Source organism: Calliopsis andreniformis, chromosome 6 (assembly GCF_051401765.1).
Source record: "Calliopsis andreniformis isolate RMS-2024a chromosome 6, iyCalAndr_principal, whole genome shotgun sequence".
NCBI classification, from domain to species: domain Eukaryota; kingdom Metazoa; phylum Arthropoda; class Insecta; order Hymenoptera; family Andrenidae; genus Calliopsis; species Calliopsis andreniformis.
The window spans coordinates 5451071-5470976 of NC_135067.1; the positions used below are offsets into that span (position 1 = coordinate 5451071).

The 19906-nt window shown below is 30.9% G+C and overlaps 1 protein-coding gene across 2 annotated transcripts in view; it reads right to left on the reverse strand.

Moving 5' to 3' along the window:
- Nucleotides 1–12430, reverse strand: part of Hnf4 (Hepatocyte nuclear factor 4) — a 56119-nt gene extending 43689 nt beyond the window's left edge. Inside the window, exon 1 of one of the 2 annotated variants that reach the window (XM_076379790.1) lies at nucleotides 12258–12430. In XM_076379790.1, coding sequence (XP_076235905.1) covers nucleotides 12258–12291 — 34 coding nt within the window. In that variant the 5' untranslated portion in view covers nucleotides 12292–12430. Of the gene's footprint in view, nucleotides 1–2834; nucleotides 3971–12257 lie in introns of those variants that run through there. The other variant, XM_076379791.1, reaches the window with a different exon arrangement.
- Between the last annotated feature and the right edge of the window lie 7476 nt (nucleotides 12431–19906).

Genomic DNA, 19906 nt, shown 5'->3' on the forward strand with positions numbered 1-19906 from the left:
AACTTCGCCTAGGAAGCTTCCGTTTCGCCACAGAGAACTCATACAAAGACGAAACATCTGACGAAATCTTTGACGTTCTTGTCCCTGAATCTTGAGATACTACGTTCTCTCATTATAAGGTTGCTATATTGCCCACAGCTTAAAATTATTTTCAGTTTTGTCTTGATAGAGACTTTATAATGACCTTATGAAACTATTCTTTCATTTAGACTGAGCCTCGCCTTGGAGAAGACGCATAAAGTACTGGAGTATTTACTGATCTCAAAAATAAGCTTACTTCTGAACCCCTAATCTCCTACCTTCATTTTTTAAACTGTTAACTGATTCCAAGTCACGAGCTTATATCGAGACAGCACTGTATAGATATTTTCTTGGAACTATTCTTTCACTTCTCGCTTTATTGAGGATTCAAATTCAAACGGAGAGAGTGAAAATTAGTCTTACAATTAGACACGAGTTTTCTATGTCCTCTAAGCTTCTAAATGATCCCAAGTCGCAAGCTTGTGTCGAGGTAATATTATAAAGTGAGGAAACTTTTCTCGGATATACTACTGTGAGCATAAGTAGACTTTAGAAATGTGTTTATTATTCATCTGTGAGCTATAAGTGACTATCGAGGATGCAGCGTACTCCTTAGCAGCACTGTTGATTCTTTGGAAACGTATATCTCCATCGCGTTTAATCGGCCATTGGATAAGAGAGTAGAGACACTGGGAAACAGTGGAATGCGCGGCAATATTTAAAGCGTAATATTATGACAAGCCGATTCCAAGAGAGTTATCAACGTTTCCATACTTACATGGGAGAAAGATAATAAATCTGAAGTCATTCTAGAAATGCAAGATGCCTGTATTCTACTTGACAGGATAGAGAAGATGGAATTGTTATTTGCATTTCTTTTTATGTAAGAGTACAGTGCTTTTTCGATATAGACTCTCTAGCGAGTCTATAATTTGGGACACTTTTTCGGAGTCAGTTGATGCTCGTATCCCACTTTAGTTTGATCAGAAATTGATGAAAACTGAGTGATGCACAGAAATGAAATCCTACTACAGTAGATAGCTTCAAATTACAACGAAAATAGTAACGCGACTACAAGGGAAAATACTGTATGGAATAATAATAATAAAATACTGTAATGAAAAATCTAAGAAATGACTTCCTAGTTGAAAAAGCAATAATGTTCCAAATTTTCAGATAAAACAAGAAAAATCGAAAAGAAAAATGCTTAAGGAAAAAGTAAATAAATCTCATAAAACAGTTATCATAACTCATGGCATAATTACTCATAATCATTACATAATTACAAATCTGTATCAACTAATTCCTAATGACAGATTGAAACAAGCGGAACGAAAAGTATGTACTATCTTGATTAATCCTTTGCAGACACACGTGGCTAAAAGATTTCCGTAAACAGCGCCTGTTAAGAATTTTTATACCCCCACTCTAAGGCTTAAAAACCGGACATTCCAGAATTACATGTGTTCATCTGCTTAACAAAGCCAACCTTCACTACTACTTTTAATCCAAGGAAGACATATTGATTAATTGTCTTTTACATAAACGCATGAAATCTGACTCACAAAGGAGAAAGTACAACCTGATTTCTGGGACTGTACTTTCCTAATGTATGATATGGTCCAATCCCTAAATTCTTATATGATATTATACACAATATCATAATCAATTACAGCTAGAAAAAAAAAACACAAGCTGTTGTTAATGACCTAGTACCCATATTGTAGGTATATGTAGAGTAGTGTATCTTACAAATATGTAGGTATATTAGAGGTATGCAAACATGTTTACTCTTCCAAAAATCTTGTTTAATTTATACATGAATACTACAGAATTTTTTTTTCAATATATATGAAGGTATAATTTGCTACCCTTTTAGCAAGTTACGAATTGCACTGAGAATGAAGAATCTGAGAAAACGACTAAAACTTTAGCATATCCTTAACATTTAGAGGGAGGCCAAGTGGCTCCAAATAGGAACTACTTCAACTCTCTAAAGGTTAACATAATATATATAAAAAATATACCGAAAAATTCTCTGTTTAGTAGCTTGTTATCAACTGACACTGTCGATCGTAGATCTGTTCTCGAATAGAAAACCGCTATTTAAAAAACTTATACTATTTCTTGCAGTTCATTGTATTTCATCATTGACATCACCAAATTTTGAAGCAAAACAATTATGGTAATATACGTCATAATTAGGGACGCATGGACGTTGAAAATTGGGACCCAACAAGTGTTGCCTCCGTAGAAGTGTTCTCTGACACACACACCTGGTCTCTTTTTACTTTTGGGTTATTTTTAAAATACATGTAATTGAATCGGTACTTAAAGAGCATTGCTACTTCAGAAACCACATTTCGAGATACTTTAAATATCTAGACTCCAAAGCTAGAGTCTAACCCTCCGTCTGCAACCTGGGTTGTTTACGACCCAGACTATTTTTGATTGAATTTGCTCCTACCTTGTTTAAAAAATTAAGGTAAGACATAGCAATAAAAATTATTGGATGATATTCTAAACACTTAGAAGACTTGAGAACACTTTTTGTATCTTTTAAAATACAAAAACGTACAAAACATACATGGGTTCAGTTTGCAGATGACGTCAGTAAAAATAAGATTGCTGACGAAGGGTTAACTTCGCTTATTTTCTATGTAACTCAAAACACTTTGACTCTAGGGTCCAGATACTGTTTCAAGATTACTTAAAAACGTCTAATTTTGCGCTTGCACTGTTCTCCAATACACCGATCAATTTTCAAAATCCTCTATGGTCCCCATATCCCAAAGGGGAATAAACAGTTTTACCTGCCAGTCCCATCTCGCAGTGTTTCCCGACGCAGAGCTGTTGATCAGGCCTGGTGGTCCCCAACTGTCCGTTCGCCGTTCCCCGAAATCATTCGCGGAAGTTCTTCGCAGGTAGCATCCATTATTATCGATCTTATCACCAGGACGGTGGCTCGTGCGAATTACGTTCCGGCGTGTCGCGATATATTAATTGCGTAATTGCGTCAGCGGCACATAATTGTCCGACGATCACAAGACGCGTGGGTACACGACGTATTGGGGGGTGGTAATGCGCAGATGAATGGCGGTCAGGTACGAAGCAGTCACCGAAGGAAAAAAAAAAAAAAAGAAACGTCCAACACCGCCGCAACGACGTCGCGGAGACGACTGGCGAGCAGCTGACGCGTTTTGCGCTCGGCTCGCGAGCAAGAAGTGGGGATGACTCGAGTCTACACGCGCGTATGAGTGGGCATAACTCGAGTCATCGGGAGGACTGGAAGTGCGGGGAGGGGACTGAGAGTGGGGATGACTTGACTCCGCGGGAAAACGCAGAGTTGATTTTTCAATTTATCTATTCTAATAGCGAATAATAAATATTGAAATAAATTATGCACCTTGATTCTGTTGTAGGGTGACGAGTAATTGTAATACATTGAGTATTGATTGGAACTAGATTTGAAAAATTGATTTCTTTTGTTCTTTCTTTTTTTTTCTGTTTCTGTTTTTCTGGTAGTCTGAAGGTTCTAGCGTATTCTATTGAAATAATTTTTAAGAAATTTCAAGTGGTAGGAAAGTTATACAAATTTGAGGGCCACTAGGCAAGTGGCAAAATGATTTAGTGAAGTGCTAAGTGCTTTTTTTTCGAAACTTGGTTCTTCGAATTGGTTGATATAAGTTTTTATAAACTAATCTGTCGATTAATTTTAAAACATTAGCTATATGTCCACGTCTTACTAAAGATTAAAGTAAACACATTGTGTTTAAAATTACATTTTAACTGACTCTTTCAATTGACTCTTCTTTGCACAATTTGACTTTTTCTCAGTTTTAATAAATAATTGTACTTAATACTAATTATAATTCAGTTTTAATATTACGAGTAATTTTCTTTTAATATGAAAAAGAAACAATTCACGAAAATTGTCTTTTTTCGGGCATATTTCAATGACACCTTAAGGACTCATGATACTTTCGTTAATGTTAATTGACTTCATCTATAAAAATTTGAATGTGTCACACATGGATATAAGATAAATTTATGAGCTTACAAAATACTTTACTGCTGTAATTTTGAAATTAAATTTAAAAAATGGAGAAGGCAGAGAAATCATTAAGTTTTAAAGAAATTATCAAATCAAGGACTCATTAAATTTCGAAACAGAATCACTAAATCCCCTCGTGAGTGATTAAAATTTAAGAATTAAATGTATTCTGATAACAATGAATTAATTTATTGTTCAAGAATTGTAACAGAATTATCAAATTTATCTAATAAAATTATTATTAAATATGATTTCATTACTGAAATATTTGAACGTGATTGAATTCATGTCTCTTTGCCCTTAGTTGAAATCTGTTGCTTGTAATTAGTCAATTGATAAAGCATTCTTCCTACTCCTTTCTGAAAAATATTTTATCAGTCTTCATAAGCGAATACTGAATAATAACGTTACATTATAATTCTAACAAATCCTTTACTTAATCAGAATAATCATAACTGTATTGAGTATTTAGAGTAATGAAACAAGGATGTTAGAATTTCCAGTAGAAACTTAAAGACCATTTAGGACGTTTTCTTTTTTACTTATTACAGTAAATAAAAATATAATTTATAGCACATTACATCTGCGGCTATAAGGCAGAACGACATAAGTCAGAGTTTCAATAATTTTTTTTTGTACCTCAATTTAAATCTACAAGATAGAATTTATATATTCGGACCAAAGGAACTTGAATTCCTTTAATCCCGTAATTTTCCATCAGCAAGTCTATTAGTTTTATAATTATTGCAGCTTAAAGAGAATCATGTTTAAATGATTTTTTCCATGCGTATGTTAATTCCGTTCCAGTCATTTTACTATACAAACAAAAAATTTTAATCCAAAGATATTGCAATATTACATAAGTACAGAGTACATCATTTTATGGATATAATGAACTTCAAGAATCAACTTTCTTAATAAAAATAAGAAGCTGTTATTTTAGCAAATTTCGTAAGCGACATATGTATGTAAGTCACAAAGATAATATGTTTGGTGAAGATAGTTTCAGGTTAGGTCACGACCGCCATACTTATTTAATACTACTTCACGTGGCTATCATTTACATTTATTGTAGCTATAATTTTTAATGACACAAAATTTGCATGCCGAGAATATTTAGTGGGACATCTATGCAAAGGCATGGTTGCTTCTAAATTTGGACTGGCAAAACTTTTTAAGTATTGGAGTATCAACATTTTTTGCAAACTTACAAATAATAATTTATAAAAATAGAATTCATTACTATTCATTACTAAATTGTCTTCATAATTATGTTTTTTCAGTGCTTCTTTTCATTAGAAATATGACTTTTCCTTGAATCGAATAATAGAAACTTTAAAACTTATATAAAAAATATTCTGAAAATATTTAACTAATGCTAAAGCTTTTGCTAAATAAAAGAAGTAAATAATCGTACATACTAGAACCTTACCAAGATACCAGAAATAGTTTCAGAAATGATGAAAAATGGTATCATAAATGTTCGGTACACGTGTACAGAAACCGTAAACAATTTTTTCGCATTCGCAATAAAATTTTATACTTTCTATCCTACATTGTAACGAGCGGTTATGTACTTGTAATGTAAAATGATGTTTTCGTAAGCATTTTGACATTTATCGAGATTAATCAACTTAAGTGTATTTTTTCGAATATCAAATTTAGCTCAATAATCACGTATCTGAAGAACTAATCTAATCTAAATGTAATCTTGATTCCCGTTACATATGACTAACAATGGTATATCTTTCAACAGTATTAAAATGTATTGATATTGAAATTTTGTTTTACCGAAGAAATAAAAAATAATATTTTTAAATATTTTAGAAAAATGAAAATTACTCATTTGGAAAGTCTACTTGAAATAAGTTCATTGAAAGTGAATTAGAAGTTCATTCAATAACAAAATGTTTACTTTATTGGGATAATCTTGTGATAAGAGTTGAAGCGAAAAATTGAATACAATTATTTTGTCTAATTAAATACTATTTGGATTTAAAAACTTTCATACATTTTAGTTTTAGACATTTATATTTAAAAATTCGATAAAAAATGTAATAAAAATTCCACGAATGTTTTGCAAGTTTGCATCGTTAATCAGAATAAAATTAATCCCAACGTAAGATTATGTGAAACGAAAATCGCAGGACATTGCGTAATCGAAGTCTCGAGTGACATTTCGAATCACTCGGTGGCACATCTCTACCTCAAACGATTTGCGTCAAACCAAAGAAACTTGAGATTGAACACAGAACAGTACAGTGATTCATATCCTACGAACTGCACGTTTCCATCATGAAACATGCACACGGTTCAATTTTATCCCTTAATTACGCGTAACAACGAAGTATATAAATTATTCATCATTTACTACTACACTCATTATACCGTCCATGATTTATTTCGCATTTTTATGACGATTACTCTATTTTTAATATGTTTTGATTTCGGTGACATTATTCTTTTTCTAGTTTGTAGTTCTAATACAATGAACAGGCCATAAAACTTATTGAAATTCCACTAAAAATGTGTGTTACGATATAGACACTCGAATTTTGTAGCTAAAATTGAAAGTTTACGATAACGAAACTTCCATAAATAATAGGTATATTGGGTACTACTAATTCCCTATAATTAACGTTACACGTTTTCTAATGAAGCAAATACTTTTGGAAGACCCTAAAATTAAATGTTTTAACAATCTATATAATTTATGACAAAATTTTCAATTTCAAGATAATACAAATTATTTTCCTTCTAACAGCTGTGTAGGTGCATGAAAATACAAATGAAATTAAATACCTACTATTTAAAATGTATTTTCTTTTAATCAAAAGAAAATAATAATTACAAATGTTGGATCAGTGAAACTATTTTAACTATCAGCTAAACTACATTATTTTATGACAAAAGTCAATAAATCATTTTTAATGTTAGTCGACTCTATAACTAGATAAACAATACCTTTTTCAAATGTCTCGAATGCCTCGACCTGAGAAGACACCTTCATCATCACTTTCATTTAATGTTTTAGCTTGCGTAAAATTTATATGCATAATATCTTCGTCACTATTATCGTGTTTATCGCAGGAAAGTGCATGTCTACTGCATATACTTGATATTATGAAGACAGGAAAGTAATATATTGTATGTAAATACTGCATATTTCTAACATAAAAAGCAAGGTTCTTAGAAAACGGATAATTGTTTGAATATTATATTAGTTCCTATTAATTGACCTCATTGTCAACAGAAAAAAAGAGGATTCTTTAACAAAGACACTTTCAGAAACTCGTATAGTTTATCTAAACAACTAGTACTCCACAATTACAACTTGTACTTTAAATTATAATTACCTACAGTTTCATTGCTGCATAGGAACAACATTTTCAATATTACATTAATATAAATAAGCAACACTATTTATTTTAGAACTACAACATGCTCTAAATTCTAAACCATTCTGCAACTGTACATGCATTCTGTATATACCTTTTCATTATAGGCTTATCGCTATTATAATCTTATTGTTAGAAGTACTATCACAATTTCTATCATTATCAATTTTAGATTAGTCAAGACAATCTCAAGTCACCCATGTATCGATTGACGTCAGATAGCAATAGATCGACTATCTTCTACTCTACACTCTATAACCTCATTGCAGATAGCGAATCGCCACACTATAATAGGCAAACTCTATCAAGCTTCTCAGTCTCTAAACTCGTGCCATAACATTTTTCCTGCGTCAATGTACAGAATCTTCGGCGTCTCAAGGTGTCCTGGAAACTCCTTACCAAACTCGAGCCAATCCTTCGTGGTCCATTTTTTAATAACAATATTCAATCGTAAACGTGTTGCACGAACGCACACGTGAATGAAACCTCGGCGAAGGCATTCCTTCCAGATTCGTCAGTTCGCGACAAAGGATTTCAATTAATTTTAACAAGGTATATTTCCATGTAAGGGACGTTAGAGCAATGGGGAGGGGTCAGGGGAGGGAGAGAAAAGTGTAACAAAGCCGGTGGCTGGCAAATGAGTCAGTTTGCGATAAACAGAAAGGGACCGAGCCGTTTCTACCGACGGGAGAGACAATGAGGCAGTCGTAAATGAATCATTTTATGTGCTGGCAGACTATCTGCTCACGAGACGATAATTATACTTGAATAAGAATCTCACCCGCGAACCTGTGTAAACTCGACGCAGCTTTTGTGAATACGAATTGCGAGAAATGGGAACAGAATGCGACGAGGAAAAATGCAAAGTGTTGAGGAAGAATTATTATGGCTGAAGGAAATATCAGAAATATAAATAATGTTATTATAATTGAAAATAGTCAGACAATTGGTATTTTTCCTTTTTTTGTTATTTGCTGCAACAATGACTTCATTTAAGAATCATAATTTTTCTACATTGATATATTAAAAAAATAGAAACCATAATGTTGTAGCAAATTATTGATATGTACAATAGTTATGTATTATAAATAGCCAATCTATTATAATATTTAAAGATGATAGCATAGCAATACCTGATTTTATCTAAAAGAGAGTTTTTCATAAAATAAAATATATTTCTAGTGTTCTACCTATAGTGTTTAGGTAGATTCTAAAGGCTGTAATAAACTTAAGCATAAACATTGAGTTTCACTGTGTTTCAACTACAAGCGAATTTTATGACTCAAAATTAAAAATTGAAAAATTAATTAAGGATAGTTTGCTACTTAAATGATTATTTAACATCGCCACATTTAGTAAGATTTAATTACCAGCTATTAAGGTTATTGCAAAATGACTTAAGAAATCATCTCGTTTTTATTTTTCTAAAAATACTGATTAATTTCTGAACTGTGGATTGGGTATTCATAATACGATAAACATCGATAAAAATTTGTAATTGATCTAAAGGAGCACATATTGCACAATTTTGAAAAACTTCTCAAAAATAAAAATAATTATTTGAAGATATACTATACAAATAGAAGCTTTATTTTAAAAAAATTTGTTATTTTAAATCACGTAGACTAATAAGGAAGATTAATTTTACGGTTATGTCTTAAAATTATCAGAAATATTCTCGACAAGCTTCCAGTAATCTCTAATTTCCGATGAAAAATTTTATTTACATACTTGCGGTAAGAACGTGCTTAATCGTAGTTTCTACAAAACTGATGTAGTTATTTAGCTTTAACTTCAAAGTTATTTCGACCTCAATTAAACGAAACGACATTCAGTTCGAATGAAAAATTTGAATGAGTGTAATTTCATGCTAAAAATAACTGAAATCATGAATTGGGTAATAAACCGTTTAGTAACTAATAATACTTTATCGTACACTCTAATTGTCTGTTTAAGTCTATATCTGAATTATTTTGGTTTTTTTATTATCGACATTCATAAAACAAATTTTTTAATCAATAAAAGGCGAACTAGTATACTGACACGCTTAAATAAAACTGATACTCTATAACTATGAACTATTTCAAATCATATTATGCAATCAAAATTGAAGTTTAATGATATTTATTTTAATAATTTTGCGATCACAAAATAGTTTAATTATATAAGTGTATTGAATTTATATAAATTCATAAGAAAATTATCTAAAATTACTCGATTATAGAAACGCTATTTTATTCAGTCTTGACTTATTTTTTAATGTTATTATTTCTTTAAAATTTTCCTTTCCTTTTTTTTGCGCCACGAAAACCTCTACATTAATCTATGTGGGGGATAGTAAATTCTACATTATGTAACGGTGATATTACTATGAGAAAAAAATATCAATAACTGGAATATATATTCATTTGAATTTACATTTCAATCAGTATGTACAGCTTATCTTTTTGCATTTACTTACTACATTATTTTCAATTTTCTTATCCAGTAGTTTTTCTATTTTAGATAAGTAAATATACTAATTTTTTGCAAATAACCTGACTGCACTAATCAGTCAAGAAGAAGCAGGTCCAGGAATTAAATCATATACCATTATTTTTAAGTAGTTTACGATTTGAAAGTTTATTTTCGAATCTAAATTTTAACCCTACTGAAGAATGTCGTTCAGAATTTTTCACAGTTTGCGCGCTAATAAATACGTGAATTTAAATTTAAAACAGTTTCTACGTCTCTATCTGACTTATACTTCTAGTTACAAGTTTGTAGTTGAATATGGATATTTTTCTTTAGACCGAAATTTACATCGTCTTTGTACGTAGCATTAATATCATTACTCCGGTTATCTCTAACGCTCTCTTTTCTAGACCTCAATAAATTCATTCCACTCCTCTACCATTTTTGCAAAAATTGAGATTACATAATTATTCTCAGCACACGCTTCAATTTATTTATTTTTGTTTCCTCCGAACATGTTTTCATAGTTTAACCCCTGTTTGATTAAAAACTCTAATCGTGCTAAAAAAGAAAATAATAGTATTCAGTCAGCAGCATCAATTCCCTCCAAATGAGGAAAAAGAAATAATTATATCTTCCTTTCATTTAAAAACATTCAGCCTATAAACTTATAATTAGATAACATTTATTTGTAGATAAAATAGATTTGAAGGTGCAAAGCAAAAAGGAAAAATCAAAGTGTCTATTTATTTTGAATCAATCTATTAATCAATTAAATTATTTTGTATGATATATTTTTTTAATGAGGCTTCTTTAGCGAAAAAGGGAGTTTCTAAAATTGGTAGTTTAGGAAAGATTGTTTCGATGAATAGAATATAAAGATTAGCACGACTATTATGGCGTATAAACAATACTTTTAAACCTGAATTTCAATCAAGCTCATTCGATTGAACTGTAGAAATCAGACGATTTAATTTAGTACCTCAATACATAATAAATAATCATTAACTTTAATTAACCAACAAGGAAAAAGGTTTCGCTTTCAAAGACAAAAGAATTGTCCCACCATTCTGTGCAACATAGAATTGCAAAAATTATTTTATACGATGTTACTGTCGCACAGTGTACTGTATGACTAAACATGTTTTTTGTTTCATTTCAAGCAACCTTTTAATTCTTTATGTGCCTGTAGATAGGTCATCTAATTTTAGTCAAAATTGACTTCTTTATCTTGAACAATTGTTCCAAAAAAGTGCTCCTAAAAAAGGAAAAGAGTAGTAAACTTAATGAAAATCTCTCTACATAAATTGTCGTGAATAATATTGTTACGTCTAAAAGACCAGATAAATACAATTCGTATACCAAAAATCTTCCCAAACTATGTATAAAAATTGTTAAATATTTCATTTGTCCATATATGTCTGTCCTGTTAGCTAACAATAGCATTGACTATTCAAGTCAATCTAGCAGTCACTTTATGTAGATGTCTTCTAAATAAAACCGCAACTGTTTTCTTGAGTCTTTACACTTCTGTCGCATCTTACGATTCATTAAGTCCAACAATATTTCAATCAGATGGTCACTGCTTTTTAGTTCATCGCTAATCGTCCATTTTCTGGTAGGATTTCAAACACAAATCTCATGTTAGTTCTCTTAGCCATCAGTAGCATTGACTGATGACACTCCATACAGAGGAACATTTATTTAAATAAAAATCCAAGCGCTGTATTATTAGCCAGATTCTAAATAAGTCTCCAAGCAGCAAATACTAAGGGTAGTTCGATATCTAATTTTTAAATTCTCGAAATTTCGAAACTCAAAACTCTCGAAATTATTTTGTTTTAACAACTAAAGTCTCAGCAGAATTTATTATTGGTTAAAGTTAAACAAAATGCAAAGAAAGATGCACCACACAAAGGTACACGTATAATCCCGATTTTTGCTCAAGAACACTAATACTTGAACTCTTTCTGGATCCAAACTGGATCTACTTCCTCTTTTATCGATTACAATGCCAGACATACTTAAAAATTTTTCAGAGAACACCATTCATAGTTGCGTGACGAATAACTCCTCTAAATTTGAATACTTTCTTCTTACCCAGATTTCAAGAATTTCGAATCACAGAAACGTCCAAAGTTTGGAATTCTCAAAACTCCAAACATTGTTACTAAGAATTTCTTAGATTTCGAGGTTTCGACGTTTCCCTACCATCTCCCCTCAGACCCATTCCTATCAAATATTTATGAACAGTGGTGCACGTATCACGATCTCCATACACGTCGATTATCATGATTATTAATAGAGAGAAAAAAGGAGAGGAAACTTACCGAGGACCTCGAAGAGCCGATCGTCGAATCGCATCTCGCTGTCTGTAGTCGGATCCAATTCGCTCACGGTGATTCGGCGCGGGACAACGCTCGCGTGTGCACAGGAACAACACACTCACAGGCAATACCCCTTTCACGTGGCTGTCATGCTTCTGTCACCGTGATACAGCCGACCGTAGCGAACGATAATGTTATCAGACAATTTCAACCATCCCGCGTCGGAGGTCGCTGAACGACTGAACGCCAAAACACCGCATCGCTCTACTTGCTGGCTGCTCTGAGAACGGTGGGGATAGTGCCTGCTGATATCAGAGATAGGGAGCGATGGTGGGAGGTGAAGCCGCGCGCGCAAACGACGTACTGCAAATCTGTGCTGCGGCGATCGTGAATTTCAAAGGGGGAATTACAATTCGAAATGGGCTCAAATAGCACACGACGCGCAGTGGGCTAAACCAATGAAGTTCGTGTCAAAATTGTTTGACTTCTGGTAGAAATCAGATAGGACGGTCATTGTTGAAAGATTTTGAAGGTGAAGTGTTGGAGAGTATAGGAAAAATATGGAGAAAGCGTTACATATAATTTTTAACCCGGAAAAATCATGTTGAATTATGTTGAATGTTAGAGTTTTTCTTTAACATGCTACACATCATTTCTTAGAGATTCTGTGATGCAGATTTCAAAAGTAGCAGAATTTGTTTTAACATTTTAGGGTTTTATAAAAAATGCAGTTCAATTTGAAAATCGGAAGAAGCATATTGGAAAGGTAAGAAAAATTTCTTTTTTTCTGAAACATGCCATTTATATGTATATTTACCAATACTTCATATACTGTAGAAAGTTACTCTACAATTTCTTATTATACTTCATATAACCGAATACAACGTATTCAACTAACCTGAGGTATTATCAAATCATTTTAGCAAAAAAATCACGATTTTAAATGGCTTTTTACTCGAATTGCTTTTATCATAAAATCCTGAAATGTTAATACAAATTTTGCTACTAAATTTGCAATCTGTACTACAAAATTTATAAGAAATTATGTGTAGCATGTTAAAGAAAAAGTTTAATAGAAATTATAGATTTTGTTAAAAATGTGGAATTCAACATATTTTTTCAGAGTTAACAAATATATTTAATGCTTTCTTCATATTTTTCTTATATTCTCCAACACTTCACCTTCAAAATCTTTCAAGAATGACCGTCCTATCTAATTTCTATCAAAAGTTATACGATTCTGGCACAAAGTTCATCGGTTTAGCCCACCGTACGACGTCTTGAAGACGTCTATTTTATGTCCATTTTATATCTGAAAATCTTCGACATAATCTGGACGTCTTAGAAACTTACCAAATGTACGTCTGTAAGATGTCTTAAAGACTTACGCTTTTGGGAGTCTTAAAGATGGCTATTGTCCTAAAAACGTACTGATTTATAACATTGGACGTGTCAGAGACGTCTTTTGTACATTTCTGGGACTTTACTGGATGTCTTTAGAACATTTTTAAGACATCTCTGTTGCATATGGGACAATTGCATAGGTGAAAGCACGGTTGTTGCACGAAGTCCATTTTAGGATATAGTGGGATCATGGTTGCCAGTCTTGACCCTACGTCTAAGGATGAGTGACGTCACATCCTACTACCACTCTGTATGTATACATTCGTGACATCATAATATCATGTATATTTATATTACATTTTTATTATATTTTTTATGTATATAGTTGTATATTGGATTTCATTGTCTTTTATGTTGTTAATATTAAATCTACTTTTATACTTCAAACACTGGTGTTATACTTGCATACATGCTTAATACTACGTGAAGTGTTTTGGAAAATATTAATAAAATGATTAATAAAAAAGTTGATGATTTAATAGAATAATTTAATATTAACAATATAAAAGATTTTAGCAACACAACACAATAGAACACCCTTTATTTCTTACCCCACCTCCCAATACCCCCACTATACCCAAGAAGGGAATTCGTATGGCAACCCTAAATAACAATGTTATTTTAAGTTTATGTTATATGTGTAGTTATAAGGCAAAACAGCAAAAATCAGATATATTTCTTTTTTATTAATAATCTGGAACATAATCTAGCATCAATAATTTTTTATATGTGGAAGTATAAAAACAATATAAAGGTCATTTCGCTTTTTAAATAGAATCATATATTTTTGAATGCATAAATCGATGCAGCTCGTGATTTACTACAAAAAAGTACTAGTTCATTTATGCATGTCGTAAAACCATTTGTTCAAGAGGTATTTTTATTTCAAAATGGTGAAGCGATAATTTGTTTCTTTTTCTACAAACACTTTTGTTAGCATTTTCTTATGTAAAATGGGAAGGAATGATAAAACAAATTAAACCATACTACTCTACACCGTGTTACCTTATAAGTCAATTCACCTTACATGTACTGATGATATCAGATTGTTCTTTTACAGTGTATTAGTATGTATTACACATACTGAAGTATGTGGAAAACTAGTTACCTTATTTTTCAGATTTCTGAATAAAATTGGAAATAAAATAATACAGATACATTCGTCTCGTTATTATTTGCTATTTTGTAGAAGAAAATATATTTCTCATAAAATACATACATAGATGTAAATTAGTATACTAGTCTACTTTGTAGTCTTTAAGTAAAAATATCTCCTAAACTAGTGGTTTTCTGACATAAGTGACTTAGTACAATAATTCGCTTATAATAACTATAATTAACGTAACAATCTAAGGTTAATATTAGTTAGAAGACAATTATTCTTAGAACATTGTTATACAATTCGGTCTTTTCCTTGTATAGAAATACTACATTAAATTCTCATACATATGCAATCATTACCAACCTGGAATATGCGGAAAACATTTACATTTAATGCTTGTGCTATTTCCTTAATTACTTTCAATAATCAATGTTGACTATCTAAAATCTTAGTTATAATTACATAGGTACTTTTCTTTTAAGTTATATTTGAAGACACTTGAATCAAGGGATAAAAAGAAACTTTTATTTCGCAAACGCAGTATTCATTGATTTGCTGTGATTTTTTCCATAGAGCAAGTCTTTTTTTATTTTACGTATAAACCTATTGAAATATCATTTACAAAAAGTTAATATTTTATAAAATATCATAGAGACCTGTAAATTACGCACAGCTAGAAGTTGATAATGTGCAAATAACGAGGGTTGGTAAATTTCTCTTTCATAATCTGCTTAAGACTAACTTTTCAAATTAAAAATTATTATTCCAGCTTATCCTTGTGTATATTAAAATTCATGTCGTTGTAATTAATAGTAATATAGTGTTAATAGTAAATAAAATGTTCAATAATTCAAGAAATGTGCAGTTCATGCAGTTTCGTGGCGTTTCTCGAAACGTTTCTAAAGAAGTCATAAAATCCTGACATTGGGGAAAATTGCAAATTACTTAACATAAATTATTTAATTTGTAAGGGACTATATATCCTTAAAATTAATTGTGTCTCAATTTTCTCATACTGTAATAGTTCCCAGAAATGCACTTAATCTTTCCAAAGAAAGAGAAAGAAATGATCGTAAAGAGAGCAAGAAAAGTCTCCGCTTGACAAATCGTCGTGACACGTTTCAAGCGCATGGCAAACTGAAGGTTGCTTATAATAAAGTTTATAAACGAAGAGGTCAGTTGATAACCCCGAAGAATGCCCATCGTATCGATTGTCCGAACGTTCTTCAGCATAACGCCCAATTATGTACGCTTGCACCTTTTATCTTAATATAAATAATAAATATCATATTTTTAACAGACCTGTTAAATAGAAATCAATCGTATCTTTGGATTAAACTATTAAGTAATGGTAGTACACTTATCCACTGTTTTTAAGACTATTCACTACTCAACATTGAAACGATTTGAATGAAATTTTTTTTATGTTTTGCTATGTAGTAGTGCTAAGTAAATTGAAAACATATGTAGTGTATTTATGAACATTTTAGAGAAGTTGTTTAATAATTCTAACGATACTTAATGAATCGTGCAAAAAGTGATAGATGATTATTTTTCTGCTTTGAATATAGATAGCTATTATTTGTCAAATTCCTTTATTCTGCATGTTCTGTAACCTCTCAGAATTTAACACAAAAAAATGTCATTAAATATGCTTTCTTAAAACCTAAAAAAATGAACAAAGAATATAATTCTCCAGAAGAATTATTTAAAGAATTTGTTAGTTATTCAATCTCGAAATAAAACTTTACTATTTAGCTAGAATTAACTAACATTTTACTAAACTACAAACAGACTTAAATTGTGAAAATTTTAAATTAAATTTTCGCGATAAAAAAGAGAGAGAAATTAAAATACTTTCTCATAAATAATTTTCTTCTTTTTTGGTAATATCTTTGAAATATCTAATTTTTAAACACTTGGGTATAGTTGTATTACATTCAATGTAAGTATAATCACGTTTGCTTCACATTTATCTTGAACACGAGAAATAAAAAAATGTCCTCTGGAGATTAATTTATTCTTGCAAAAGGTTTAATTAATACACCTACCGTGCAGTTATTGTTATTTTTTCAATACTTCAAAGCTAAAGATAAGGAGTATCGATAAATCTTATCGACAATTACTCGATACATATCTATCGGGATTATGAACAATTTATCACGTTCTAAACGCATTAATTACTAACTAACAAAACTTAATGGTCATCGAAAACACAGCCGAAAAATGTAATAGATTTGTTAAGTGTACAACGACTCCACTTGTCATTATCTAATCCCAAGTGATCGCTATTAAGTAAGATACGATGTATAATATACGATATACATTTAATATGATCTTTTTTGTTTATCATAAGTTGAAAGAAAAGAATTCCTGCAGTTTGATAAGTTTTTACACCAACCATATGGAATGTTATATTTATAACGATAGATAAAAGATATAGATAATCTATTATCATAGAATTCTCAAAAAATTAAAACATCTTCAAAAGCTATTTAATTTACTTTATCGTGGGCTACTGTAAAATAATATTTATTTTTATCAAATTTTAAGTAAATTTTAATAACTAATTTTATTATGAAATTAATTTATGCATGGATTAATTGTCATTTTAAAAATGAAAATAAATTTTACTGTGTTTTCAATGGTAACATTTATATACTTAAAACAACATTTATAATAATAATTTTAATTATATATTACGTAAGTATTGTATTATACTGTAAACGAAAGCAAATGCTGCCTATCGTATCTCCTTAAAATTGATTAAAACCGTTCTCCCAAATCTTACGAAAATTCTTACTTACGAAAGTACATACACATCTACATACATGTATGTTACATAAAAAAAGAACAATTTATCTCAGACGATATTATCGATAACTAATGAACAAACATTATCAAGCACGTTCACTTTATATTAAAAAATATCATTTCTATTTTTCGAACTTTTTCCTATGATTCATAAATCAGTTCCATTAATTATAAAATGAAAATGTCGATTATTATCTATTTTTGAACGACAAGAATTCTAATTTCCTCACAACGTGAAATCTTCGATGACTCAAAATGACAATAAGATTAACTTACCCCAATGCAGTTTACGTTACCTTACGGAACAATCCACAGTAAACAATGGCTTATTGGCTAGTCGTTTCAGATAGGAAAGCAGTTTTTTCGGTAAAGATTGAGTCAAGGTTGACTACATTTTCAAGTTGCGCTATCTCGAAAGTTCATGACACATATCAGTGCAAATAAGAAGATTATGTAAATGATAATGACCGAAGAAATACATATAGTTTAGCTTGTATACATATGCATGCATATTATTCCTCGTTCGAGACCCCTATAAATTTTCCTTCAGTGAAGGTTATGTCTCACTTTAAAGTTACAACTTTGCTCGAACGAAGTGAAACTTCAGTTAAATAACAAAAATAATTTTTCTGAATTTTATTATTCTTGTTTGTTCGTGCTCAACAAACTTCAAGGAGTGATTAGATTATAATCTACTGTTTTTGAAAAGTCAATTTGCTGTATCAATGCAAAATCCAGTTTTATTTTTAAATAGCGATAAATCACATTTTAATTAGCTACTCCGTCAAATACAGGGTGTAACAAATATAGCCTTCGATATTTTGAGGAGTGGTAGGAGATGCAAACTGAAGTATAAAATGTCTAATTTGCCTTCATTTTGCAATAGTAATGCCTTAAAGTTAACGTATCTACATTCTAAACTAACAATCAGATGATTCTGTAATTTTAAAGATATATCGAAAGGTAGAAATAGAAGAAAAAGGTCTTAATACATTTTGCTTTAAAAATCCGAGATCCATTTCCTACTAACATCTCGGATTTTTAAAGCCCTATAAAAGTTAAACCGTAAAAGATACAACAAAATATATTAAGACTTTTTTGCTCTATTTCTATCTTTCGATATATCTGTAAAATTACAGAATCGTCTCATTGTTAGTTTAAAATGTAGATATGTTAACTTTAAGGCATTGTTATTGCAAAATGAAGGCAGGTCGGACACTATATCATAGGACATTTTGTTCTCCAAATTTGGATCTACACCATCTCTCAAAATATCGAAGGCTATATTTGTTACACCCTGTATATTGTAACTGCTTTGTGAGATAATAAATACGGTTAAAGTAATTTTAGACTTTTTTGTAAAGGTAGGGGGACATACGGCGCTGCAGTCAAGGTCCTCACCTTTCCAAGATGCCTCATTTAAATGACGTTTTAGCTGCTAATATTTTTTCAATGAAATAAATTATTTTTTATATCTTAATATTAACGTATATCTATCATCTGAAGTGAGAAATATTCTAATAATCTATCAACAAATACACCTTTAAACTCCTCATTTCCGTTATTAAAAGGCCATCCGATCTTACCCCACCCTCGGGCCTTTCACAACCATAATTTAGTCCTGACTGTTCCAATTATATTCGCCAATCTTCGTGAAAAGATGAAGAGTTCACATCCTGAATAGCAGAATATACTAGGATTGCAAAACATCACGCGTTATTCATGTTCGACTCTTGAAAGGAGTTTCTAAGTTTACTCGTAAGAGCAAAAACTAAAAGAGGCACGTGCACAGAAATACGCGTATAGGCACAAAAGTGATGTCTAGTTTAAAAATATGAAGATAAATCGATAAAGAAAAACGGTACTTAATATTCAACTATGGTAGACGGAAAGAAATACAGCGAGTCTCAAATGGTCGTTTAAATTATAGCTTATCAATTTTTTGTCGTTCATAAATAGAAATGATACCTTGTAGTATATGTATGAAATGGATGAATATTGAGAAATAGAAGCAAAATATTGTCGGACTATATTTTATTTTCTACAAACTATAGAAATGCGACCCTTTTACTTTCACTAATGACGCAGATTTATTTTATATCTATAATTGCATTTTTTTAGTAGGATTGGTGTAGGATGTAGAACACTCTATGTAGAACCATTTTATGTGTGTATTACCTGTATTATAAATATTAAATTAACATTTTAAGGAACAATAAATTGATTATGTTTCCTAAGTCTTCACACCACAAGGTTTGTGAATTATGTATACTTATATAAAAAATATGTTATCTACTAAACCATTACTTTATGCTGAATATCTTCTTCCTAT